The sequence below is a fragment of the Fusarium sambucinum genome, chromosome I, assembly GCF_050947815.1.
Source record: "Fusarium sambucinum isolate potato_lamoka chromosome I, whole genome shotgun sequence".
Classification (NCBI taxonomy): Eukaryota; Fungi; Ascomycota; class Sordariomycetes; order Hypocreales; family Nectriaceae; genus Fusarium; species Fusarium sambucinum.
The window spans coordinates 4,146,786-4,173,536 of NC_139294.1; the positions used below are offsets into that span (position 1 = coordinate 4,146,786).

Consider the following 26,751-nt stretch of genomic DNA (forward strand, 5'->3'; position numbering starts at 1 on the left):
ATCACAGTTTTTCAACAAGAGACTGGATCCTGTTCTTGAGCTCTCATTTTTCAGTTTCGCCGACAGTAAACCAGCGACCGTCAATGTTTCACGCAACAGACCCGGTTGTCCGAGGATTGTTACTCAACATAACAAGCACCAAAACATGATAACATCATAATCAACAAGGCCTTGCCATCATGCATTTAACAATTGTCATTAATACTATAATAGAAGGCGGTACGAGACCAGCAAAGAGTGTATTTTGTATGACCAAATATCGAAAAAATTATACATATAGTAGTCAGGGTATCTATTTCCTCCACCAACTCCAGGCTGCGCTTGCTTGTGTCATTACAAAACAAACCATAAAAGAAATCGCCCCTTTCTCGAGTCCATTGTCATTATTCCTCCATCGTAGCAGGCCGAAATTAAGTGTCCCAAGGCGTAACTGGGTTGAAATCTTTGGCACTGGGTGCCGTACTAATACCACTGGATACCGAATGAGACGCTTGGCTGCCTCCTGAATAAGACTGCGCGGCTGCTCTCTGTTGTCGGGCACGCTCATGTGCCTTTTCAGGACTCGGGCCTCGGGTTGAAGTGATGGCGTCTTCAGGTATTCTCTCAATTGGTAGGTGTAGCTTTACTGCTGCCTTAGGGTCCTTCATATCGATGCCGTGCCGTCTGAAAGTATTCTTCTTCTGCTCTTTCATAGCCTGCGCTGATGGTTCGCTCACTGATAACCAGTCCTTGACTTGGGTAAACCATCGAGGTTTTCCTGTTTTGGACTTTCTTGTGTCTGTTGAGGACATGGAGGTGCGTGATGTCTCAATCCCGATGATTGATGGGTCGTATTCATAATAACAACTTCTTCTTATAAAGGTTGATGATGTTGGGCTGACAGGTGTGTCCAGGGTTGACTCATTGGTTGGTGCCATGATTGAATTGGTCTGAACCTCAGACTAGGCCTTGAGAAGCTCGTAATGGTGATGATAATGATTGAGGAAGTCGCCGATGGTCCCAAAGGACTATTATATTAACCCGTAAAACAAACGGATATGACAACCGTGGCTATTTAACCGAGGCCCTCGAATAAATGGATGATCAAGAACGTTGACCGTTGCTGTACACGGCATAGTCCTTCACGCCACAGCCTCACTCGTGATCGTTATTCGCCCCCGAGACTCTAACGCCGTGGTCAGAGGCCGGAACGTTATTTGAGAAGTCCAAATGTTTAATAAACGAGTGCAGTATAGTGCAATACGATGCAGGAACAAAGTCGATGGTTATGATTGTGTGGCCACAAACGTTTTATGCCGTTGACGTCCAACGGCAGCAGCGGGATGATTATGGTTGGTGCAAGTGCACGAGTCGTGCAACGGCATAAATGGGAAGCACTGCCGACGGAAACTAGAGGATCAGCGGGTGAATGGAATGCTGGGATAACTAGTGATTGTGAACAAATCGTGAAGAGAAAGAGAAGAATATGGATAACTCTTGGTGGAATTCTCCAAGATGAGAAGAAGAGAGTAAGCGTTAGCAAGAGAAACAGAAGATGAGGAGGAGGAGGGACAAGCCGATGAAATCAGAGCGGAAAGAGGGTTTGAAGAAGGAATGAAAGCTCGACATCCCTACCAGGTACTGACTGCGAGTCTAAAGCACCGAGGTAGTTCATGTCACCAAGGCTGTTCGGCACCAACAAGACGAGTAAAATATTAGCATCCAATAGTACAACATAAAGTGTCCATCCACTCCCACCCTAACCCTCGCGCGAAAGCCCCCGGCGTCACTTCAGCTTTGGCGCTTCCAAATCATGGATGTATGCAAATCATGCAACGCGATGCAACACAGCGTCACACCCTCAACTCTGATCTTGGCTTGATTCAGCTCAAAAAAACTAACACGCAAGAAAAAAACAATTTTGTTGTACATGGAGGCTGCTAATTGGTTCGAGACCGCATTAGGCAAGGGCTACACAACATAGCCTTTTCTCTTTCATCTTTGTTTTCTTGTACTCGATAACGTAACAGCCAGTCCTTGCATCTGGTTTTGTCCATGTCATTAGTAGCAGCTGAAGTTTGAATGGGACTTTGGACAATACCAGTGGCTTGAATGGTGTGCCTCAACAAGACCAGGGGTGTGGAATAATCCGAGGTGGCACTGGAATAACTGTAGATACCGGCATAAGCTGGGTGCCAAGTCGTTGAGCCGTCTTTCGGATAGTCTTTCACATTTTGGATCCGAGTGCTTGGTCTATCAATAATCAAAGAAGTGCCAAACGCCTCTTTTACGACGATCATTGACGAGACCGGAAATCCTGTATCATGGGTTTCCTGTCTGACTGCGTATTGTTTCTGCGGCTGGCTAGTTCTCTGTCGAGTGACACAACAAAAAGCAAAATGAGTCTCGATGGAGCAATCTACGCCGATCACTTCTTTCTCAAACTCTCAAGGAAGTCGACAACCTTTATTGTTAGATGCGCCATTTTAAGTCTTGCAGCTAAACAGAGTTTACTACAAACCTGCACCAACCCACCACTAGGCAAGCATTTTCGTATTGCATCAACAAGCAAAGTTCACCCTCCCCTGACTAGGTACTTTCAACGTTTTTACGCGTCTGTGTATAATAGGAAAGGTACCTTCTTGATGAGTCCCACGTTCGCTAAGTACAATTTACCTCGCCTGCATTTCAACTTTGCCATGACAAACAGACAATGCCGTATCACGGTGACAAGCAAACATTGGCACAAGTGTAAAGCCACTAATGCACAAACATGAACTATCGAGATTGGACAGGCCTGGTGCAAGATGCTGCAGTGCCCGGCCCGATAATTCGGGCCCTCTCTGATCACAACAGGATGTCTGAAACTCCAACGATAGTCTGCATATAAAGAGCAATTAAACTGTAGCATGGTTATTGGTGAGAAGCAAATTATAAGATGGCCCGTGCTTGAATGCATCGGAACTGGCGCCAGATCTTGTCCGATCGACTTGTTCAAAGTGGGGCAAGAGATCCAATCCCAGCAGAAAGTGATTAGGAGGGTCCAACCATTCTGTAATCCATGTCTACTATGTTAGTAGGTACCTATAGTAACACTGCATGGGCATGTCCAGTGAATAGTTATCAAGCAAGCCAAACACCTTATAAAAATATGTTTCACGAGAATTTACTTGTGTATCTTGACTTAGCTTCGGCTGTCTCCGGCTATACCTAGTTTCTACAAGTATTCACATCATCGTTCTGGGCCAGAGATAAAATAGTCTGACGTTGCATTTCGGACTGCTAGCTAGCTACCCAGGTACCTTAGTACTCTCACTACCTACCTATATTAAAAAGGTCGACTGCTAAAAGCACAAGAGACGAAATTAGCAAGTCAGTTTGTTATAACTTAGACCAGACTATGAGGTGATTTGTTCTTATACCTAATGATCAGATATCAACTTTTTGTTGCCCACTGGTATACATAACCCAGGCGGGTGGCAGGTCGTCTATGGAGTGATCCCAGGCGCCAAAAGCCGGGCCGCTATGGACAACAACTGACGGGAGCACTAGTATGGTACCCAACTGAGACCCCATCCCTCTCAACTCTCTCCAACTCAAACTCGTCCTCTCCGAATCTAATCCCTCATTGGTCAGCCTAACACCCGATCCAGTTGCGAATCATCTCCATCCATTGGTGCCTTGCCTGCCCGCTCAGTCTAGTTCACTCAGCTTTGTTTGCGCAAACAAGCTCTCGTCCCTCACATACGCCGCTTTCGAGACTCCCATCGCGAGTCAACAAAGCAACATCAAACTGCGGCGCAACGCAACTATGCCTGCTCTCACAATCAATACCGACAACCCTCCCAGTAACAATCCTCCTTCACCGAACCGACCGCCTGTTTCTCCCCTTACTCCCCCGCTACGCCCTACCGAACCTGAAGCTTCCGGTTCTAGCGCCGCTGCTCGCCCAAGCTTTACACTTTCACAGCCTGACCAGACTGCCATACCACCGCCCGCACCTCAACAATTAGATTTTGATGCGAACCCAGATGTGATAGCTCTCAAATCGGCGATATCTATCTTGCAAATACAGAGACAACGTGCCACCGCCGATATTCAAGCGCTCAGCCGCGCAAAAGATGAGGCTGTACAAAACCCTGAAGCCTTTATAAGTGACCTTGTCGCGAACAAGATCAATACACCCACCAGCGACGATAGCGACAGCGATGATGACGATGGAGAGATGAGCGAGCAGGGTCCGGGAAACAAGAAGCAAGACCCCGGCGAAGGCCCCTCCAAGCAGCGCATCGCTACCGAACCACCAGCCTGGAGGAATATTCCTCAGCCACAAAACGTTGTCCGCTGCCCACCCATAAACTGGTCTCAATATGCTGTAGTTGGCGACTCTCTGGATAAACTGCACAACGAACAAGTCGCCCGTCCAAACCAGGGCACGCCGGCAACCATGGGCGCAAACGGTATGTACGAGTTCAGGGGTGAGGGGAAACAAGAGAGATACCAAGGTGTCGCGGCACCATATGCTCCGACTCAAGATCGTCTGAAAAAAAAGCCCAAGAGCAGAAGGTCATGAGCAACGATGACAAAATGACGTTTACAAAAGAATGATTCTGCACACAGTTTTCTATCCATATTTGAGCGAATATTCATTGCGATGGGTTTATACCATCTACAGTCCGGCGTTGATTATAAATGGGATGTTTGTTTGAGGGGTACTATCCAAACAATACACCCACCGTACCGTTGCTTTTTTTTCTTTCGTTTGCTAGTCATTCTCGATAGAAAGTCTTCAAAGAACCACCATAAATGCTACAGTTTTTCGTTTATTTTGTTTCCTTATGATCTTATTTGCGGGCTGTGGCGAGTCAATCTCTGCCATGGCAAAGAATAGGTCAGTTAGTAGTTATATAGCAAAAATCGTAACTGTCAAGACCGGCTGGCTTGACTATTTCTGCTGCTGATTGCGTTCGTGCAAGAGTAAGAAGCAATTCGGACAACGTCGCTATTTCATTTGCTTCACGCTTTACGAATGGTAGGCTGGCCCTACCTACCTAGAGGAAATGGCAATCCTCATCAAATTCATCCGCCATGTTCCCCAATCCCACAACGCCAAATGAGCCCAAATAATGTCCCCTAGTTTGCCTATACGCCTGCCTCCCTTATATTTTTAAGCACCCCTTCAAATCCAGCTTTTGACAAGGCACATGGATTATTCTGGAAAATCCCTTAGAATCATATTAGCTAGTCCGTTCTATAATTGTATGAGATTATGGTGGACTTACTCCACGCTCTGCTGGACTGATCGCCGAAGTAGCCGGTTGTATTTCTTCTTGTCGTCTGCGCCGCCGCCCCAGTACATCTTGGTAGCTTCAGGACGGACAATCTTGCGAGGGTCGTAAGCGGGCTCGTCGTCTTCGAGAATGGCAAAGATAGCCTCAATGTGTGACCGCACGTCTTCCCTCTTGGCCGGGTTGGGCGTATAACATGCTGTGCCGTCTTCAGAAATGCGGTGGTGGAAGATCTTGGTCTCGAATTTGACACGAGGTTGCTCCTCGGGGAAACGGACGCTGAAATTCATCTTGATCCTGAACAGGCCTCCGTCAAGGTTGGTCATGGGACGTCCAAAATAGGTCACCACCCAGACAAAAGGGTTTTCGTTCTCAAGAAAGACGTCGTGTGGCATATCGCTCTTTTTGAACGCTTCAACGACCTGCTCGAACTGGTGCTGAAGGTTCACAGCAACAGTGGTCTCCCGCTTTTTGGCATCCAGGCCTTCCCCGGCCCATTTCAAGGGTTCCGCGTCAATGGCGGCCTTGATAACGTGCAGACGACGTTCAAGCTCTGGGTAGTTGAATTTCCCATCCATAGAATTGTTGCCAGGAGACTCAAAGGGCATCCTCGCAAACGGCTGGTGCGGTTTCGTTTCCGACTTTCCCTTCTCGATGGCTGCCCGGTATGACTCAAAGTACCACAGGAATCGGCGTTTGCATAGATCTTTGAATGGTTCGAATGGCACAGTGGTTTCATCGACATCTTCATCCTCTACCTCTATTCTAGAGGTGCTTTGTTGCTGGATTCCATTAGAGCTGAGCCCAAGGTATCCCTCGAGGCGTTGGATGACACTGATACGCAGCGTCTCGTGCCGAATCTAGCAAAAAGTCAGAGGCTCGCATACTCGTACAGTCTTGCTGGTATGGGGCAAACCTTTTGGACGTAGTCCTTTTGGGCTTTCTTGTCGGATTCTTCGTTGGCATCCTCGAACCCTGGTTCGTTCTCGTACGGGTTGGAGGAGAGAAGACTTTGGATGGACAATAAGATCGACTCCAGTCCTTGCGCAGAGGACCACTCCTCTCCGCGCTCACCACGCCATGTTCTAGTGCTTGTTAATTCAACTATTCAAAGCTTTGACAGAACTATAAGTACCCCAGAATGGATCTGGTAATGTTAGTGAGTGAAAAGGGCATAGTTTGTTGCGTCATGAGACTTACAAGCAGACTTTGCCGTTGCTGTAGACGTTTGGATTGAAGCGGCAACGTCCACCGTTTGTGGTGGCACAGACGACAGTTGGTGATTTGGAGGGATACTCTGCCATAAATATGAGTTTGGAGTCTATAATGTGAATGGAGTCTTTAACCTTTGTGGAACCGGATCGCAAACTGTTATATTTGAGTCAGTCTATTCTATCATGAGTAAGCCGAGACAGCAAACTAACCTCGAAAAATCCAAATTCATACGGAGTCTCGTGGGGGCCCATGACCAAGGCTTTCACATTGCGAACATCGACATCACGACATGCCACGGCGATTGCTGCAGTGAAGCGATGCAAGAGTCAGTTGGTCGTCTTCACGATGCGCATTAATCAATCGGGAGCCACATACAAAGGTCGCAATTCTTCTGGATATCTCCAAGTTCCTTGCCATAGAAATCAGTATCTCAAGCTCGGATCGTGAACCAAGGGATGGGAGAGGCTGCAAGCGGATGCGGGGCAGCGAACCTTGGAGATGCGAATAATGGACTGGTCCATGGCGTTTCGTTTATTGCAGTTTAGGTGTAGTTATCCAGGGCTTGGCATCGACTGCGGAACGCGACGCACATGGACGGCTCGCGATCAATAATTTAGTGTTGAGGTTGCAAGATCTCTGTTAGGCAGTTGAGGTAAAGGTGGATTGATGTTGGGTGTTGTAGGTAGGTAGTTGACAAGGTGGGATGTGAGTGAGACTACTAACCTTTTGGCGTGCCTATGAGGAAAGTGGGGTGGGACTGCTGCCTCGCTGTTAGTTGTGCTGGGCGGGCCAGAGTTCCTTAAGCGCAAGATCAAATTATCTAGAGCATAACTAGAGTGTCTCTTTGTTGCTTTCTTTCTTTATTGTTGTTCATACAGTTTGCAGCCTTTGAGTTTTAGTAAATGATGGTCACTTCTGGAGGGGCTAAGGATGTAGATGTGCCAGTGATTTATAGCAAGTAATGATAGGACGTTAGTAATTATTGATGAATCAGCAATATTTGTGTATACATATTGTCGTTTGCCTGTCAAACAGATAAGCGACACAACCGGTTTGTCATTGATTTATACTGTTCTGGAACTATATGCTTCTGATTGACCCATACAGACACTGTTTAGACAAGACAAGCGTTGTCCTGTGAGCTACGACGTTGAACTAAATACCACAAGAGTACAAACCAGATAGTATAAACTGACTCAACAACTCATCTCCACGGCTCCACGGTCGACTTTTGCAGTACCTTAAGACTCTGGCTTCTTCTATTGCTGCCAATGTACCGTTTCGATGTAACATGCCTTGAATAGAAGCCTACCCGGGAATCACCAAGTTAGTGTGGAAGGTGGGGCATATGGCAGGTACCAAGCGGTTGCCGTTAGAGATGTAGCCTAGGTACGCTACGCGTAGCTTGACGCGTTAATTGATTTTCTCAAGCTTCCATTCCCATCTCCATCAACGCAGTTTGGCGATTCTGATACCATACAACGGCACCGAATACTATCCAGCATCACTCATAGCCAGCCACACTTTAATTCAAGCAAAATACCAAGCTGATATGGCTAGCTTTTTTGATCTCAAGGCTAGAAAGGCTGCGGCGGCTGCTACTGGTAACGCCGACCAGAAACAAGACAAACCTACCAATACTCGAACTCAACCCTGGGTCGAAAAATAGTATGTACATCCCACATACCCAAGACAGAGCCCGAGCCCTGAAACTCACCATATATAGCCGACCAAAAACTCTCAGCGATGTCACTGCCCAAGATCATACCGTCGATGTGCTCCAAAGGACACTCCAATCCTCCAATGTGCGATTGCCCTACTCCCGAATACCGAAGCGCTTCAATACTGATTTTTGTAGCTCCCTCACATGCTTTTTTACGGCCCTCCTGGTACAGGAAAGACATCGACTGTCCTGGCACTGGCAAAGGAGCTCTATGGTCCCGATATGATCAAGTCAAGAGTGCTTGAACTCAACGCTTCCGACGAGCGTGGTATCTCCATTGTCCGAGAAAAGGTGAAGAACTTTGCGCGAATGCAATTGACCAACCCACCCCCTGGATACAAAGAAAAATATCCCTGCCCTCCGTTCAAGATCATCATCCTCGACGAGGCCGACTCCATGACCCAAGATGCCCAGAGCGCACTACGACGAACCATGGAGACGTACAGCAAGATCACTCGTTTCTGTCTGATTTGCAACTACGTCACTCGGATCATAGATCCGCTCGCCAGTCGATGCAGTAAATTCCGATTCAAGAGTCTCGACCAGAGCAATGCGAAGAAACGACTTGAGGAGATTGCAGAGAAGGAAGGCGTGCCGCTCGAAGACGGTGCAGTTGATGCTCTCATCGAGTGCAGTGAGGGTGATCTTCGAAAGGCTATCACCTTCTTGCAGAGCGCTGCTCGGCTGGTAGGCGCCAGTGCTTCCGACAAGGACGGAGAAGGTGATGAAGCAATGGATGTGGATAAGAAGGCAGTCACAGTCAAGATCATCGAGGACATCGCTGGTGTCATCCCGGACAGCACCATTGGTGATCTTGTCAGCGCAATACGCCCAAAGAGCTCGGGATCATCGTATCAGGCTATCTCTGATGTTGTCGAGAAGCTTGTTGCAGACGGTTGGAGTGCAGGACAAGTTGTTGGTCAGGTAAGTCCAGCATCAGTATTTCGCCCGAGAACCTGCTAACAAATGGCAGCTCTACCAAGCCTTGATATACGATGAGATAATTCCCGACGCACAGAAGAACAAGATTGTTATGGTCTTTTCAGAGGTTGACAAGCGATTAGTAGACGGAGCTGACGAGCACCTTTCTGTCCTCGACCTCTCAGTAAGAATATCAGCTATCCTAGCGAACAAATGAGTTCCTCAAACCTCGCGTGCAGGGTTGTATCCTAGCAATGAGAAATGGAGTTGTGGTTAGATATGGATTGGCGTTTAAACTGGTTCTATACTACCAGACATTTGTTGTACTTGTCTTTGTTTTATTCTAGTCCTATGCCGCGTCTTCCTGGCCGAGTAATCCAAGGTTGCCATGCAAAATAGACCATACATCTTTTGGTTGTTCCGCGCTGCCCTTTTCTGTATGCTTCCTCACTTTACTGGGAGATTTGGGACCCGTCTCCAGCCAAACATCGCCCTCTGTAGTGTCAGCTTGAGTCTCGTCCTCCTGATCCTCCCCAACCTGACCCAAAAGTTGATCGATCTGCTGCAATGTTTGCATAGAGTTTTCCAAGGCAAGCTGTCCGCCTTCAACCTGTTCTGCCACGTTCTCAAGCGTCGCAATTTTGGCCGAGTCGGCAGCGAGAACCCAAGGTTGGACTTTCCCAGCCAAGCCTGACCGTTCACCAGAGGTAAGAAACTCTCCCAAAACAGATCTACGTCGAGATTCTGGTGCCGTAGAGTGAGACGGGAGTAACTGGCTTTCTTCTTCCAGATGACCGAGTGACTGGCAGTTGTCCTTAGTTTCCTTGCCGAGAGTCGCGTTTACGTGTGCTTTCTGCGCTATCATTGCTCTTTGCTTCTTTGATAACGTGAGAAGAGTCTCGATGTATGGAGTGAGAAGATAGGTGCTTGAGGCAGGTTCTGGTTCATCTGCCTGTTGTTTGGCTGTGGATGGAGCCAGGATTGGAGCTGCTGAGGAATCAAACTTTTCGCTAAAAGAGGACAGAAGGGACCGTCTACTTGCAAGGTATTTGGCGTATTTGTCCTTTATAGTGTCGAGCTGCTCGTTTATAGTGGCTTGATCCGCAGTCGACTGAGCATGGCTCTTGGAACCGCTCTCCTGGCCCCCCTCCTCATCCCCTGATGCTTTGCTCAGCTCAGTTTCAATCCATTGGATGAGTTCACTTCGCGTTGTATTCAGAGCATGTAACCTTATGCCATTGCTGATTACATCCGGTATACTCTGTGCGTTTGCCCTTGTTTCACGAAGTAGCTGCTCTTCTCTTTTCAGGAGAAGCTTCGCTCTCAACACAGTTTTTTCGAGCTGGGCAACTTGCTCTGTCAAATCCGTCTTTTTGACGCTCTGCTGTGCAACGAGACTGTTGACTACCTCCTTTGGGACTTTGGGTAGACTGGCAGCTTCGTGAAAAACATCTTCAGGGTCTAAATATTCAGGTGCAGCGGCTGGTTTTTGCATGAGTGCGTCGAGATGAACCTGAACAGATGATAGTCGATTCTGCTTGGCCTGAAGCTTTAGAAGTGACAGTCGCTCTTCCAGTAGCTCGTTGCTGGATGACGAGTCCTGATTTGAAGCTGATGAGGCGAGATGTGATTGAGCAGTATCTTCATACTTTCGACGGGCATCGACATTGGCTTTCAAGGCTTCGATATACTCTCTGTAGAATCCTTTTGAGTCAGGGTCAGGAGTCACGTCGCGTGTTGTATCTGGCAGGGACACTGGTTGCTTGACTGGGCCATCATGAGAGCATGCTCCGAGATGAAGTGCCAAGACTCGTCGTATATAATTGACTTGCTCTCGTGGTTTGATGAATGGATAAAGGGTTTTTTGAAACGTCTCAATTGTGTTTGAGGAGGTCGTCATTTTGGTTCATATTTTGGCGGTGAAGTGTTCATTAATTCATCCAAGGCTTATTGCTGGTCCTAGTGTAAAGGAGTAAGTAAATAAACGAATTACATGGGCCTGTTTAGACGATGTTTGGATTGTGGCTAGTGGTGGGTTCTATAGCGACCACGCAAGAGATAGGTGACGTGCATGATGAATATGAGATTCTAATAATTGGGAATGAAGCATCCACCAGAAATATTTATCTTTATATTCCGACAGTTACTTTTGAACGAGGTTAGGTAGGAGGATCCGGAGAGCTTCAGCCACACATGTAGTTACGCCACTGACACGCTACAAGCTCCGGGCGACCCTAACCAAATTCGGGCTGGCGCGGCATACTCCTAGGCTGCGATTTGAAATTTACGATCGCGACTTGAACTCTTCAATACACTGACGACTCCATACAATCCTTCAACGCCTAGCGCATCAATTGCGAACCGAAACATCTAGGCAGCCGCTATACCACTACAACAGTTGCGGCTCGTGATAACCTATGGTCATCTAATAGTCTAACACCCCCGGTTTTTGTCGAGAACATCGACGTTCTCTAACAACGACCACCTTCATATCTACGTAATTAATTTAGCCATCATGTCCGACGCAAATCGCGATGTGTCGCAGTACAAATATTCGGCCATGTCGAACCTGGTTCTCCAGGCCGACCGTCGTTTTGTCACGAGACGAACCGACGAGGCCACTGGTGATCCAGAGTCGCTGGCTGGACGTCTGAGTATTCGAGACATGGGCGCCCGAGTTGCACGCGACGACGCGCCAAAATCAAAGAAGCAGCCCGGCATGCCCGATATCGAGCGAGGTAGCTTAAGGGAAGGCGAGGATATTCTAGCACGGGAGCAAAAAAGACGAAAGGCTGAAGCCCCCCAATCGACTGGAGTCCTTGGCACCAACGATCTCCTTGTGGAAGGCATCACATACCGACCGCGAACGGCTGCGACACGGGCGACTTTCGATCTGATCATCACCATAGTAGCGAATAATCTTGGCGACGTACCACATGAAGTTGTGCGCAGTGCGGCGGATGCTGTCCTGGAGTATTTGAAGGACGACGACTTGAAGGACCTGGATAAGAAGCGAGAAATCGACGATATTCTCGGCGTATCATTAAGCCCTAAGCAGTTCAATGAGTTGGTGAATCTTGGCAAGAAGATCACAGATTACGACGTCCAGGATGACGAGGAGGATGTTGCTATGGGAGGTGGCGACGGCGATGATGCTGAAATAGACGAGCGTCAAGGCGTTGCAGTCGCCTTCGACGAAGACGAGGATGATGAAGAGGGCGGCCTCGTTAATGAGGTCCGCGATGAGTCATCTGATGATGAAGGGGAGGAAGAGAATGATGGGAATGCTGAGGATAAGGCAGAAGATGCCGTTGCTGATGTAGGAGATGAGATGATCCTCGACTCGGCGCCCTCAGGAGAAAAACAGGACGAAAAGGAGAAGCACAGCGTACCAGCTCGGGATATCGATGCCTTTTGGCTACGGCGTGAAATCGGAACACTATACCCCGATGCCCACGAACAAACTGACAAGACAAAGGCGGCACTTCAGATCCTGTCCGGAGAACCTGGGGATGATGGCGAAGAAAAGTCTCTTCGTGAGGTCGAGAACGACCTCATGGAACTGTTTGACTTCGAGCACCACGAGCTGGTACAGAAGCTGGTCGAGAACAGGGAAAAGGTCTTCTGGCTTACCAAGTTGGCACGAACAGAGACACCCGAAGAACGGGCCAATGTAGAGCGAGAGATGGTTTCGGAAGGATTACAATGGATTCTGGACGAGCTCAAGGGCAAGAGCACTGCCGACGGCAAGAAAGGCAAGATGGATATCAAGATGGACATTGACGTCCCAGCCTCCTTTTCAGCTGAAGCGCCCAAGACTGAACGTGCTGATGGTCAGCTTGTTGGCGGACTTCAGCCTCGAAAGCTCATCAACCTCGACAACTTGGTATTCGATCAGGGAAACCATCTTATGACGAACCCCAAGGTCCGACTACCAGAGGGTTCGACCAAGAGAACGTTCAAGGGTTATGAGGAGATTCACATCCCAACGCCCAAGAAGCGTAACGAACCCGGCGATGTCTTGATGCCCATTACCGATATGCCTGAGTGGGCACGAAACCCCTTCAGCCAAAACCAGTCTCTGAACAAGATACAGTCAAAGTGTTACCCTTCTGCGTTCAACGATGACGGAAATATGCTTGTTTGTGCCCCCACTGGTAGTGGAAAAACAAACGTTGGTATGCTCACGATTCTTCGAGAGATTGGCAAGCATCGTGATCCTGAGACCGGCGATATCGACCTTGATGCTTTCAAGATCGTCTGTATCGCTCCTCTCAAGGCGCTTGTTCAGGAGCAGGTCGGGAACCTAGGCAAACGACTTGAGCCATACGGCATCAGGGTTGCAGAGCTGACGGGTGATCGCCAACTCACCAAGCAGCAAATCGCTGAGACTCAGATCATTGTCACAACACCGGAGAAGTGGGATGTCATTACCAGAAAGTCCAACGATCTGACCTACACCAATCTTGTACGCCTTATCATCATCGATGAAATCCATCTGCTGCATGACGACCGTGGTCCTGTGCTGGAGAGCATTGTCAGCCGAACCATTCGCAAGACCGAACAGACTGGCGAGCCCGTCCGAATTCTCGGTCTATCTGCCACCCTCCCCAACTACAAAGATGTCGCAAGTTTCTTACGAGTTGACACAAAGAAAGGCCTTTTCCATTTCGATGGCTCTTACAGACCTTGTCCTTTGCGACAAGAGTTCGTTGGTGTCACTGACCGCAAAGCCATCAAGCAGTTGAAGACCATGAACGATGTCTGCTACAACAAGGTCATTGAGCATGTGGGCACAAACCGCAATCAGATGCTTATTTTTGTCCACTCCCGAAAGGAGACTGCAAAGACTGCCCGCTACATTCGTGACAAGGCCGTCGAGTCTGACACAATCCATCAAATCCTTCGTCATGATGCTGGCAGTCGTGAGGTTCTTGAGGAAGCATCTTCTCAGGCAACTGATCAGGATCTGAAAGACATCTTGCCCTACGGCTTCGGTATCCACCACGCTGGTATGAGCAGAGCTGACAGGACAGATGTTGAGGACCTTTTCGCTCGTGGTGCTATCCAAGTTTTGGTGTGTACTGCCACATTGGCGTGGGGTGTTAACTTGCCTGCCCACACTGTCATTATCAAGGGAACGCAAGTTTACTCTCCTGAAAAGGGTAGCTGGGTCGAACTCAGCCCTCAGGATGTTCTCCAGATGTTGGGACGTGCTGGTCGACCCCAATATGACACATATGGCGAAGGCATCATCATTACAACACAGAGTGAAATGCAGTACTATCTCTCGCTTCTGAACCAGCAGCTTCCAATCGAAAGTCAATTCGTCAGCAAGCTGGTGGACAATCTGAACGCCGAGGTTGTACTTGGCAACGTCAGGACCCGTGATGAGGGTGTTGAATGGCTAGGCTACACATATCTGTTTGTAAGAATGCTGCGTTCTCCTGGTCTTTATCAGGTTGGCGCAGAATATGAAGACGATGAGGCTCTTGAGCAGAAACGAGTTGATCTGATTCACTCAGCAGCTATGGTCCTGCGCAAGTCGAATTTGATCAAGTACGACGAGAAGACAGGAAAGTTACAGTCCACAGAGCTGGGCCGTATTGCATCTCACTACTACATTACCTTCGGATCCATGGAGACATACAACAACCTCATTCAGCCTTCCATCACAACCATCGAACTCTTCCGTGTATTTGCGCTCAGCGCTGAGTTTAAGTATATTCCGGTTCGACAGGATGAAAAACTGGAGCTGGCTAAGCTACTGGGACGAGTGCCAATTCCCGTTAAAGAGAGCATCGAGGAACCTCATGCCAAGATTAATGTGCTTTTGCAAGCATACATCTCGCGTCTCAAACTGGAAGGCCTGGCCTTGATGGCTGACATGGTATATGTGACACAATCCGCCGGCCGTATCCTGCGTGCTATCTTTGAGATTGCCTTGAAGAAGGGTTGGGCGTCCGTTGCCAAGACAGCCCTGGACCTTTGTAAGATGGCCGAGAAGCGCATGTGGCCTACAATGTCTCCCTTGCGCCAATTCCCCTCCTGCCCTAGGGACGTTCTACAGAAGGTCGAGAAGATTGATGTATCTTGGAGCAGCTACTTTGATCTGGACCCCCCTCGCATGGGTGAGCTTCTTGGTTTGCCCCGAGCCGGTCGAACTGTCTGTGGCTTAGTATCCAAGTTCCCCCGAGTTGAGGTTCAGGCACAGGTCCAGCCTATGACCAGATCGATGTTGCGTGTCGAGCTTAGTATCAGCCCCAACTTTGAATGGGACGATTCCATCCATGGTGCTGCTGAGAGCTTCTGGATTTTGGTCGAGGATTGTGACGGAGAGGACATCCTCTACCATGACACCTTCTTGCTACGCAAGGAATACGCCGAATCGGAGCAGAACGAGCATATCGTTGACTTTACCATACCGATTACGGACCCTATGCCTCCCAACTATTTTGTTTCGGTTATCTCCGATAGATGGATGCATGCTGAGACTAGACTCCCTGTTGCCTTCCATAAGCTGATCTTGCCCGAGAAGTTCCCTCCTCATACCGAACTTCTCGAGCTCCAGCCCCTCCCCGTTGCCGCCCTGAAGGTGCAGGACTACGTCAATCTCTATCCTTCATGGAAGCAGTTTAATCGAATTCAAACACAAACCTTCAACTCGCTTTACAAGACGGATCAGAACGTTTTTGTTGGAGCTCCCACTGGCAGCGGCAAAACCGTATGCGCCGAGTTTGCTCTTCTAAGACACTGGACGAAGGGCGAGGTCGGTCGTGCTGTATACATTGCCCCTTTCCAATCGCTTGTTGACACTCGCCTACAAGATTGGCAGAAGAGACTTGGCTCCCTCAACGGTGGTAAAGAGATCGTGAAGCTCACTGGCGAAACTGCCACAGATCTCAAGCTCCTGGAGAAGGGCGATTTGATCCTGGCAACACCCACCCAATGGGATGTGCTGTCTAGACAGTGGAAACGACGCAAGAACGTTCAGACAGTTGAGCTCTTCATCGCCGATGAACTCCACTTGCTTGGCGACTCCCAGGGCTACGTGTACGAGACTATTGTTTCTCGTATGCACTACGTTCGTACCCAAACCGAGTTGCCCCTGCGAATTATCGCACTGAGTGTCTCGCTAGCAAATGCCCGAGATATCGGTGAATGGATTGATGCGACGAAGCATGACATCTACAACTTCAGCCCTCATGTCCGGCCAGTGCCATTAGAGCTTCACCTTCAGTCATTTACCAACACCCATTTCCCTTCTCTTATGCTGGCAATGGCTAAGCCGACATACTTGGCTATCACACAAATGTCTCCTGACAAGCCTGCTATGGTCTTTGTACCCAGCCGCAAGCAGACTCGAGCAACCGCCCGAGATCTACTTGCCGCAGCGTTTGCTGACGACGACGAGGATCGTTTCCTTCATGCTGAGGTGGAACAGATGCAGCCTCTGCTTGATCGCATTAACGAGGAGGCGCTCGCCGAGGCACTCTCGCACGGTGTTGGCTACTACCACGAGGCTCTTAGCCAGAGTGACAAGCGAATTGTCAAGCATCTTTATGACAACGGTGCTATCCAGGTACTTGTCGCATCTCGAGATGTTTGCTGGGAGATGAACAGCACCGCCCACCTTGTCATAGTCATGGGTACACAATTCTTTGAGGGTCGTGAACATCGATATGTTGATTACCCACTCAGCGAGGTGCTTCACATGTTTGGCAAAGCCCTTCGCCCGTCCAAGGACGGACGCGGTCGTGGTGTTCTTATGCTGCCCCAGGTCAAGCGCGAGTACTACAAGAAGTTCCTTAATGAGGCTCTTCCCGTCGAGTCACACCTACATAACTACTTGCACGATGTTTTCGTGACGGAAATCAGCACCAAGATGATTGAGTCTGGCGATGATGCGATCAACTGGACCACCTTTACATATTTCTACCGAAGGCTGCTCGCCAACCCTAGCTACTATAGTTTGACCAGCACAACACATGAAGGCCTCAGTAACTACATGTCTGATTTGGTTGAGACAACTCTGCGCGAGCTCAGCGAGTCTAAGATCATCGACTTCGATGAGGACGATGGATCTGTCGCACCTCAGAATGCTGCCATGATTGCCGCTTACTACAATATTTCTTACATCACCATGCAGACCTTCATCCTTTCGTTGGGCGCTCGTACCAAGCTCAAGGGTATTATGGAGATTGTCACATCGGCTACCGAGTTCGAGACGGTTCAGATCAGACGTCATGAGGATAGCCTGTTGCGACGCATCTACGACCGAGTTCCTGTCAAGATGTCTGAAGTAGTTTACGATTCACCTCACTTCAAGTCTTTTGTTCTTCTCCAGGCTCACTTCTCTCGCATGCAGTTGCCAATTGACTTGGCGAAGGATCAAGAAATTCTACTGACCAAGGTCTTGAGTCTTCTCAGCGCAATGGTCGACATCCTGTCTTCAGAGGGTCACCTCAATGCCATGAGTGCCATGGAGATGTCGCAAATGATTGTTCAAGCAATGTGGGACCGTGATAGCCCCCTCAAGCAGATTCCTCACTTCTCTCCGGAGGTTGTCAAAGTGGCTAATGAGTTTGGGTATGTAAAATGTTGTGATTTGGAAATCAAAGCATCAGCTAACAATCTTTGCAGAATCAAGGACATTTTTGATTTCATGGAGGCCATGAATCCGGACGAGAACGCCGATTACAACAAGCTCGTCAAGCGACTTGGCATGTCCCAAAACCAATTGGCAGAGGCGGCTAACTTCACAAACGACAAGTACCCCGATCTTGAGCTTGAACATGAGGTTCTGGATGGAGACGAAATCAGGGCTCGTGAACCCGCTTACTTGAACATCAAGATTACTCGCAATCTGGAGGAGGACGATGGTGATTATGACTCTACTGTCCATGCACCGTTCTACCCCTCCAAGAAGATGGAGAATTGGTGGCTGGTTGTTGGTGAAGAGAAGACCAAGAGCCTCTTGGCTATCAAGCGAGTGACGATTGGACGGGAGCTTAACGTTCGCCTTGAGTACACTGTGCCATCGGAAGGTGAGCATGACTTGAAGCTGTTCCTAATGAGCGACAGCTACGTTGGAGTTGATCAAGAGCGGGAGTTCTCGGTTACAGTGGCCGAAGGCATGGACGTGGACGACGATGAGGATGAGGACGAGGACGAGGACGACGAGTAAAAGCCCATTGCCTACCCCAATTACCACGGCGATGGCCAGCAATGGCGTTGTACACTACTGCAGAATCACGAATGCGAATTTAGGGTTATAATATTCGAATCTATCAACTGGGACATTGCATGTGACTGAGATGTGCTCTTTGAGGGGAGTTGTGCCGATACAAGTTGAGTTGCGTGGATGTTTAATGGTGCCACACGAGTTTGGGAGGCGTGAAGGGTCGAGACAAGTATTCACAACACCAAACGCGTCTAGTCACGGCCAGACCGACGACGTGACTTTGGCGGGGAGGAAGAAGCGAAGATGCTGGGGAAAGAGACTAGGGACGCGCCCTTGAGTTGGTCTCGTATACCTGGGCGTCGAATCAGCGTCAACTACGCGCTTGGCCTCTGATGCTGTGTGAGAAGAAAAGAGCCTGGGGTTGGGGTTGGGTTGCTGATGACGCCGCCAGGCCGCTCAGAGTATCGGAAAAGCTGGCTGCAGGAACCCCAAGAGACGAAATCAGTAGGTCAGCTTATCCTATTAACATTGGACTTTTAGACTGTTTATTTTTGTGTCTTCAAGACTTTTCTGTTACCCACCAGCCTGCCTGTCGGTACGCATCACGTGACCATCCATCCTCTGGTGACGTTTGAAAGTGCTTCCCTTGCTCAGACCAAACCCGTTAACTCGTATCAGCGTTTTTTCTTTCGTCACCTCCAACACCCCAGCATCTCGACGAAGCACCTTTCTTTCATCAATTGCGCAACAATTTCATTAACAACCCTTCATCGCGCTACGAATCTTGCGCCCCATTGACGCGCGCGCTACGTCTTCGAAGAGCTACGCGTTCGCCCATCTTTTGCCAACTGGAATTATATCTCTAGCTGCTGTGTACATTGACCAGCGAAACATCATAACCATCTTTATAATGTCGGATCAGCTTACCGAGAAGCCTGAAGTTGAGACTCCTGCTCCTGACGCGCAGGAACCTCCCGCAGCCGAGAAGCCTGTGGAGCAATCATCAACCGGAGACGACGCCGCGATGACCGATGCCGAAGCAAATAAGGAGGAAACAAAGGTCGCTGAGGGTAAGTCATGACTATGGCATGTCCGGCGTCTACCGCACGCTCGGTTGATGTGCTGTCGAAGTCGCATCCTGATTTTTCGCGTGCTCTTTGGCACAGGCGCGTCCTTCCCTCTGTCAGACTCATGCTGACCATGCTGCGCAATCAGGAAATAACGAAGCCGGAACCCCAGAGAAGACCGTCGGAAACACAGACGCGACCGAAGCACCAAAGCCCGTGGAAGAGGGTGCCGATATTGAAATGAAGGACGCGCCCGAGACCTCGGCTGCTGGGGAGACCAAGACAGAGAACTCGGCGCCCTCTGTTGATGGCGAGACAGCGGCCGAAAACGCTGCCACCGAAACTACCTCGGGAAAGGGCAAGAACAATCGACGCAAATCAACTGGCGGCAACAACCGTAAGAGCCTGACCAAGAAAGCCTCCAAGGCGCGCCTCACGCATCTGGACGCCAAGCCAGGAGACCACTTCTTAGTCAAGCTCAAGGGATTCCCCGCTTGGCCTGCCATTATTTGTGATGAATCAATGCTGCCACAAGCTCTGGTCGACAGTCGCCCTGTAGCTGCAGCGCGGCCTGATGGCACCTACACAGAGGCCTACGCCGACGGTGGCAAACGTGCCAACGACAGAACCTTCCCTGTCATGTATCTCCACACAAATGAATTGTAAGTTGCCCCCTATCGGGATACTGGGCTCTCTCTGACCTGACTACAGTGGCTGGGTGCCAAATACACAACTTACAGAGCTCACACCTGAGAAGGCTTTGGAAACTATTACCGAGAAGATGCGCAAGGATCTCAAGGAGGCATTCACGCGCGCATCCGAGCACAATGATCTCGATACCTACAAGGACATGCTGAAGCAATTTCAAGAAGAATACATTGCAAAGCAACAAGCCGCAGCAACACCCAAGAAGGCCAAGAAAGGAAAGGCTAAAGCCTCCGACGAAGATGTCGATATGGAGGATGTCGATGATACCACAACGGAGAAGTCAAAGTCTAAGAAGCGCAAGGCCGAAGATGACGTGAGCGTAAGCACGATCCCTGCATGTCTGTCTGAAACCAAGATGCTAACTGTTCCGGAACCAGACACCACAGAAGCCCGACTCGGTTAAGAAGCCCAAGATCAAGCTTAACACTTCCACACCTAAGGCTGCTAACGGCGCTCCCAAGAGTAAAGAAGATTCTGCTGCCAAGACCAAGGTGAAGGTCAAGAAGACTAGTGATGCGAAGGCCGACGGCAACAAGAAGGCCAAAGTGACTCCCGAGGAGCGACGACACCAGAAAGAGGTACAGAGATAACAGTCATGCAACAGTCTCGGACAATGCTAATTATCGAACAGAAAGAGGTACTCTACCTCCGACATAAACTTCAACGTGGCCTCCTCACCAGGGATCAACAGCCCCAGGAAACAGAGATGGAGCAGATGTCCGAGTACGTCACTATGCTGGAGAAATTAAAGGATTTGGAAGTTTCTATCATCCGCACGACAAAGATCAACAAGGTTCTGAAGGCCATTCTCAAGCTGGAGTCAATCCCACGTGAGGACGAATTCCACTTCAAGGACCGTTCGCAAGTTCTTTTGGACAAGTGGAATAAGCTTTTGACTGCCGAAACCGCAGCTCCTGCCGCAGAGTCCGCCAACGGAGTGAACGGTAATTCGGAAGCTAAGCCAGAAGAGAAGAAAGACGATAGCGGTAAGGAGACCACCGAGGAGCCCAAGTCCGACGCCCTAAAGGGCGAGGAGCCCAAGGTCGAGAAGCCCAACGAGGGCGACAAGTCTGAAGAGGAGAAAATCGAGGAGACACCACAAGCCTCGGCTTCTGAAGAGAAGAAGGACGACGTAAGTGCTAGCCTTGACATGTAACCCACCGGAGCTCACTTTGCTAACATGAATGAAGACTGTCGCTCCTCCTGAGCCTGTTGAAACCGCCGCTTAAGTTAATTATGGCGTTGCGAGGCTCATTGTGATTTAGAACAAATTCTTTTGTGGCGTCAAGGTTATGGTCTACCAGTACTGGTATTTTCCGTCTCTTTTACCTTTTCTTACGGTCTTCTCTTTTCAGTTGTGGTAAAAGTGACTTACTTCATCGCGTCTTTTTCGCTATCTGTATGATTATCTGCCAAATTTGGTGGCGGAGCTGCGGCGCGACTCGCTTCAGTCGTGATGTGCTTGGCAGGGATGGGGGCAAGAAATGTCTTTTCCAGGGGTGTACAAACGGCAAAAACTGAGGATGCTGGGACTCAGAGCCTCGTCTAATATGGGATTCTTTGAACCAGAGGATAGGAAGAGCTCACATGGCAGGTGATATAAGGAATGCCATGTGAAGCTCAAGGATGATATGAAATTCGAAAGGAGGCGCATCGAATGAAGGTGGGCTTGGTGAGCAATGGCATACAGATGATGAACGGGACAAAGAACTAGATGTACTCGAGGATGAAATTTATATATTCAAGAAACATTCCAAGTTGCTTTTCAAACAGCCATGCTGTTTCTATCTATTTAGTGGGTAGTGGAAAAGATGAACTCTAACCTAAGCTTTAGACCCATGAAATGATCTAAATAGCATAAACTACCTAGCTATCGCGGGCAATGTCGTCTCAAGTTGCCTTTGCAAGGTTAACACTCAGGCTGTTAGTAGCGGTCGCTAGGATACAGTGCGTAATACAGTGTCATGGAGCGCGCTCACCGTCTGAAAACGCGTTGACCTTTAATACTAAACCGAGCTTCATGAGTTCCATCTCCAGAATTTTGTCATTATCAGCGTCGTCGAAGAAATAATCATGACACGTGAAGAAGCTGAACAAGAGGCCTACAGTCAAGAGGATCATCAGGTAACATTCAACCCTGTTTCAAGGTTAATGGATCGTTTCCGCTAATGCAACAGGCAGGTCGCCTATATTTTTGACCCTGAACATGATGGGACGCAGAAGAAGTCTGCCAAACGCAAAAGAGTATCAAGGCAAGCTCAGAAAGATGAAGAATCTATCAAAGACTCGTCATCTTTTGTACCTCTGCTCAACGGCGCCGAGAAGCCTGAGTTCGTCAACTTAAGGGAGACCTTATTCCAGGAGAGCTGGGCCAAGGTTGATGAACGCATTCAGGTGAGTTTGTATGGCTTCTCCATGAAACTACTCTTACGCAAAAATAGGAAATCCTCCAAAATTCCAATTTAGAAACTCTACACGAAGTCAGTGATTTTGTCGAGGATGCAGTGACAGACTCGTAAGAACCCAACCCGGCGATTGATTGATTGTCCATATGCACGCAGCCCCTAATTCTCGTACAGTGGGAATAGAATTCCATCAGCCTTCATCATCACCGGACCCAACATTGCTTCACAGGACCTTCTCTTCCAGCAGCTATCTGAGACACTGCAACAAACAACGCCAAGCAAGTTTGTTGGTCTGCGGTCCTCGGAAGCATCAACTCTCAAAGCAGCATTGAAAAAGGTTATTCGAGATGTCACGGCCAAAGTCTCTGATGATGAGGACGATGATCTCCCAGTTGGAGATGGTCTTGAGGTAAGTCACCCAACTCGACAGAATGAATACGTTCTCACATGTCACAGGGGCGACGGCATCTTGGCTATGATCTTGAGGCCTTGCACGCATTTATCAAATCCCAGAACTGCGAACATGTCTTTGTTGCATTTCAAGACAGCGAAGGCTTCGACAGTAGTCTGTTGTCCGACTTGATCATTCTCTTCAAGTACGTATGCCCTTCTTGAAACTAGCTGTTTCCTACTAATTCCTCTAGCTCTTGGCGCCCACGCATCCCCTTTACTCTTCTATTCGGTATCGCCACATCAGTCGAGCTCCTTCAAGCCAGACTGCTCAAGGCTGCATGCCAGCAGATCTATGGAGCACAGTTCGATGTGATCCAGACCTCGGCAATTCTTGAGAACGTCTTCAAAGTCGCCGTAGCAGCGTCGGATACTCCTGTGTTGATGGGCACGTCACTTCTTCACGCCATGTTGGATCGACAGCATGACCAGGTCTCGGGCATCCAGACCTTTACCATGTCCTTAAAGGTAAGTTCTACACAGTTGAAACAAGGTTGAATTCTTACTAAGAGTGATAGTATGCTTACATGTGTCACTTCTATGCGAATCCCCTCAGTGTCCTTTCCCATGCGCCATCTTTTCAAGCAGAGCATATTGAAGCAATTCGGCATACAAACTCTTTCAGAGAAAACGTTGAGAGTGCAGTGGAAACTGGAGTCTTGGATAACGTGCAGCATGCCAGGGATCTACTCGAAAACAATGACTTCCTCACCTTGCAAGTTCAAAATAGCCTTACCGCTCGGCAAGAGCATATTGAAGACTTCTTGCGGGCACTGCTTATTCTCAGAGAGGCAGAGGCCCACGACATTGAGTTTTCAAAATCTTATGTTGAGGCTATGGACGAGGGTATCTCAGTAACAGAAAGCTCAAAGGCTGTCGATTCGGTGCAGCGTATGGATGCCAGCGAGTTACTGGCTCTACTTCGAAAGTTGGTCGCAATTTTGCGAGACGGAGAGGTTGATCTGCTACTCGGTCCGGCAACAAAGCAGGCAGACATTGATTTCCAAGATGCACTATCAAGGCAGCTTATCAGCTTGGAACAACTGCATTCAAAAGCACAAAAAGAGGGCATCACGCTACGAAGCAAGTACAGTGGCCAGAGCAAGATTGTACGAACCACTGTTATTGCACAAAGAGTTCAACTAAGCCACGATTCAGCGGCACTTACAGAGGAGGACAAGCAACTTACTCAGATCGTTAACGACATCACAGCGTTGCTTATCGAACATGTCCAGATCCCCAAGCCTGGCTCTATGCTGTTGTCGGAAAGCTGGCTATACGATTCTCGAGCCCCATCACGAGATGTATTTGTGCCTCGCCCGCGGGCCGTCCTTGAGCGCAGCCTCACAAGACCCCACGATTACTTGTCGTGTTCATGCTGCAAGCCAGATGATGAAGAAACCCCAGCAACGCTACCAGCTACTGCGCTTTTATACCGCCTATACACTGAGACTGGAAGCCTCATCAATGTGGCAGATTTATGGACTGCGTTTTCCGCACTGATCAGTAACGAGGAAACGGACGAACGCAAATCGCTGGTCCTGTTTTACCGTGCACTGGCTGAGCTGAGGGCTTTAGGATTTGTCAAAGCAAGCAAGAAGAAAGCGGATCATATCGCCAAGCTGAAGTGGCTCTAGACATGTTTGCATTTGCAATTGGCTGACAGAGTTTGTAAAAAGAGAGACATGGCGATAAAGAATGAGCACTTAAACCGCAACCGCAGATAAAGGTGGCTCTTTGTGGGCTCTCGTGAGGAGGGGAGGGACGGAATTAATTGTGTCTCAGGAGCAGGTTTTTTTTTATAACTTGTTTCTGATTTTTTGCATCTAATGAAGACCAAAGTTGAGTTAATAGCCACGAAAGAAGAAAGTGTCGTCAGTCTAAGACACCAGATGGCTGGAAGGGTTGCAATTGGAGATTTTGGAGTACAGCCAACGCAGCAGAATGCAAGACATGCAGCAGTAGAATAAGACTAGACGCCGGGAGCGGAGCGAACTGCATAGGACAAAGCATCATGTGAGTTTTGCTAATTATGATGCCTACATAGGTATGTAGTAAGTAGTCTTTGATGGTGAATCAATGTGGAACAAAAGAATGAATGAATGAATGAATGAAATATTAATAAATGGCGGTAAACTCGATTTACCTCGACCCCATCATTGTCTTGTTCGAGACATGACTTTGAGTCATGGCTACCAGTCACATTCCACGCCATCGTTTGTTGGTGTTTCTTGCTTGGATGAACCAAGCGCCTCCAGACCAACCCAATTGCGTCTATCTATGTACAGTACATACCTAATGTAGTTGGTTCGGTTCCCTCTCTACTACACTGCACAGTAGTGCAGTAGAGTCTTCTCTGTCTCAGTTTCGACACCCACTAATAAACCCTGAGTCTTACCTGGAGCCGGGTCCGTCTACTCTCTGCGCTGGCAAGAAGGCTTTTAGTTCCCAAGACTCAAAGTGTGGCAGACCAGACAGAGCGAAAGTTGAAGAGCTCAAAGCGGTTCCAACTTCAGGTCTCTGAGCTGTCAAAGCCCGCTTTGCCCAGAACAGCTGCTGTTGGAGAAAGACTCAAGTGAAAGGGGTGTGTGCGTGCGTATGTGCATTGGGGGTTTTGTTTCCAAAAAGAGAACAGAGCAGAACGAGAACAAGAACGGCTTCCGGTCACAAAGACGTTCGACTGGCTGTTCGCGATCCTAGCTTCTCATGTCTTCCCATACAAGAAGGCGGGGTTTCGCCCATAAGAGTGACAGTCAGAATCTAGTATCTAACTACAAGACATCTCTTTCCATTTCTTCCATTTCTTCCTTCTCTCTAACTAGACTTTCTGCTTCTGTCTTCAGCCTCTCAGCTCTCACCTCAGTCCCAGACAAGCCTTGCGGATAGTCCGAGTAACAAATACCAGTCAAAGAGTCGACTACAAAACTCAAAACTCCAGTCGGTGCTGTCATTCACTGAACCACTCTGCGGAGAAGACCGCTGTCAATAGCCACCCCGCCAAAACCAATTCACAATCATCACTCATCATTGACCATTGATCACCTACAAGTACTATTCCTATTCAGAAGTGTCAATCTTGGGAGGCAATAAGAGACTGGAGCTCTTGATCTACAAAAAGAAAGCTTGAGGCTATTCTATTCAACTCAACTCTACAAAGACCAACCTCTCATTCTTTTACCAGCAACGACCAAGCCGCCACTATGATGCGAGGCGAGATCCCTTCCAGGCACCGCCAGGCATTTGCTCAGCGACGACTTGCCAAGAACCCAAGTCTTCAACGCAAGCTGGAACAAATGGCTCTACCACTGGCGCCTCTGGTCCAGCTCACGACAGGCGCCGTCCATCCTTCATTTCCCACTACCGTCCTTAGCTTCTGGTTGCTCACCGATGAGCAGCTCGAGTCTCTCGCCCATTTCTACCACCAGAGGACGCCCAGCCCTTGGTCGACACAATATCCGTGTCCTATTCAGTGGCACTCCGATCTACCTCTTGAGGAGAAGAGGCGCAAGATGGGCAAGTTCATTGGCCTTCGGGGCTGCGAATCACCCATCCTGCTCAAGACCGAGGATGAGATCCTGGCGGAGGCACGCAGAGCGAGACTCGCGGCCGAGGAGGACCTTTGGAGGCGCAAGCACTTTTCCTGATCTGCATCAAGCGAGGGATACTCAGCGTTGGTTTCGTTAACTTGGGGTAATAGTCTATTTTTTTGTTAGTTGATGTTTCTGGGTCCAAAGGAGTTTTGCATATGTTTTGATTTCGGGTTTTTTTTTTTTTTTCGTTTGCATCTAGGAGGTCGCATTGCTAGACATGG

The 26,751-nt window shown here is 48.8% G+C and overlaps 9 protein-coding genes across 9 annotated transcripts; 6 read left to right on the forward strand and 3 right to left on the reverse strand.

Moving 5' to 3' along the window:
- Nucleotides 1-410: 410 nt before the first annotated feature.
- FSST1_004062 (uncharacterized protein) lies at nt 411-917 on the reverse strand (the record flags this gene model as incomplete). Its single annotated transcript, XM_083230201.1, has 1 exon — nt 411-917. The coding sequence occupies one exon, from the start codon at nt 915-917 to the stop codon at nt 411-413; it is 507 nt and encodes a 168-aa protein (XP_083087492.1).
- A 2,873-nt stretch (nt 918-3,790) lies between these two features.
- FSST1_004063 (uncharacterized protein) lies at nt 3,791-4,552 on the forward strand (the record flags this gene model as incomplete). Its single annotated transcript, XM_083230202.1, has 1 exon — nt 3,791-4,552. One exon carries the CDS (start codon nt 3,791-3,793, stop codon nt 4,550-4,552), a length of 762 nt encoding a protein of 253 aa, XP_083087493.1.
- Nucleotides 4,553-5,257: 705 nt separating this feature from the next.
- On the reverse strand, nt 5,258-7,003 carry FSST1_004064 (ubiquitin-conjugating enzyme/RWD-like protein; the record flags this gene model as incomplete). Its single annotated transcript, XM_083230203.1, has 8 exons — nt 5,258-6,127; nt 6,184-6,352; nt 6,403-6,414; nt 6,468-6,564; nt 6,614-6,635; nt 6,692-6,786; nt 6,858-6,891; nt 6,974-7,003. 8 exons carry the CDS (start codon nt 7,001-7,003, stop codon nt 5,258-5,260), a joined length of 1,329 nt encoding a protein of 442 aa, XP_083087494.1.
- Nucleotides 7,004-8,034: 1,031 nt separating this feature from the next.
- FSST1_004065 (replication factor C subunit 2) lies at nt 8,035-9,343 on the forward strand (the record flags this gene model as incomplete). Its single annotated transcript, XM_083230204.1, has 4 exons — nt 8,035-8,150; nt 8,209-8,287; nt 8,341-9,129; nt 9,179-9,343. The coding sequence occupies 4 exons, from the start codon at nt 8,035-8,037 to the stop codon at nt 9,341-9,343; spliced, it is 1,149 nt and encodes a 382-aa protein (XP_083087495.1).
- Nucleotides 9,344-9,475: 132 nt separating this feature from the next.
- On the reverse strand, nt 9,476-11,026 carry FSST1_004066 (uncharacterized protein; the record flags this gene model as incomplete). Its single annotated transcript, XM_083230205.1, has 1 exon — nt 9,476-11,026. One exon carries the CDS (start codon nt 11,024-11,026, stop codon nt 9,476-9,478), a length of 1,551 nt encoding a protein of 516 aa, XP_083087496.1.
- A 615-nt stretch (nt 11,027-11,641) lies between these two features.
- Nucleotides 11,642-18,313, forward strand: FSST1_004067 (ATP-dependent RNA helicase BRR2; the record flags this gene model as incomplete). The annotated part of the gene is made up of 2 exons (XM_083230206.1): nt 11,642-17,715; nt 17,770-18,313. The coding sequence occupies 2 exons, from the start codon at nt 11,642-11,644 to the stop codon at nt 18,311-18,313; spliced, it is 6,618 nt and encodes a 2,205-aa protein (XP_083087497.1).
- A 907-nt stretch (nt 18,314-19,220) lies between these two features.
- FSST1_004068 (uncharacterized protein) lies at nt 19,221-21,314 on the forward strand (the record flags this gene model as incomplete). Its single annotated transcript, XM_083230207.1, has 6 exons — nt 19,221-19,380; nt 19,526-20,039; nt 20,089-20,404; nt 20,463-20,663; nt 20,717-21,217; nt 21,276-21,314. The coding sequence occupies 6 exons, from the start codon at nt 19,221-19,223 to the stop codon at nt 21,312-21,314; spliced, it is 1,731 nt and encodes a 576-aa protein (XP_083087498.1).
- An 844-nt stretch (nt 21,315-22,158) lies between these two features.
- Nucleotides 22,159-24,577, forward strand: FSST1_004069 (origin recognition complex subunit 3 N-terminus-domain-containing protein; the record flags this gene model as incomplete). Its single annotated transcript, XM_083230208.1, has 7 exons — nt 22,159-22,209; nt 22,267-22,479; nt 22,527-22,600; nt 22,665-22,899; nt 22,947-23,086; nt 23,135-23,408; nt 23,459-24,577. The coding sequence occupies 7 exons, from the start codon at nt 22,159-22,161 to the stop codon at nt 24,575-24,577; spliced, it is 2,106 nt and encodes a 701-aa protein (XP_083087499.1).
- Nucleotides 24,578-26,140: 1,563 nt separating this feature from the next.
- FSST1_004070 (uncharacterized protein) lies at nt 26,141-26,584 on the forward strand (the record flags this gene model as incomplete). The annotated part of the gene is made up of 1 exon (XM_083230209.1): nt 26,141-26,584. The coding sequence occupies one exon, from the start codon at nt 26,141-26,143 to the stop codon at nt 26,582-26,584; it is 444 nt and encodes a 147-aa protein (XP_083087500.1).
- Nucleotides 26,585-26,751: the final 167 nt, after the last annotated feature.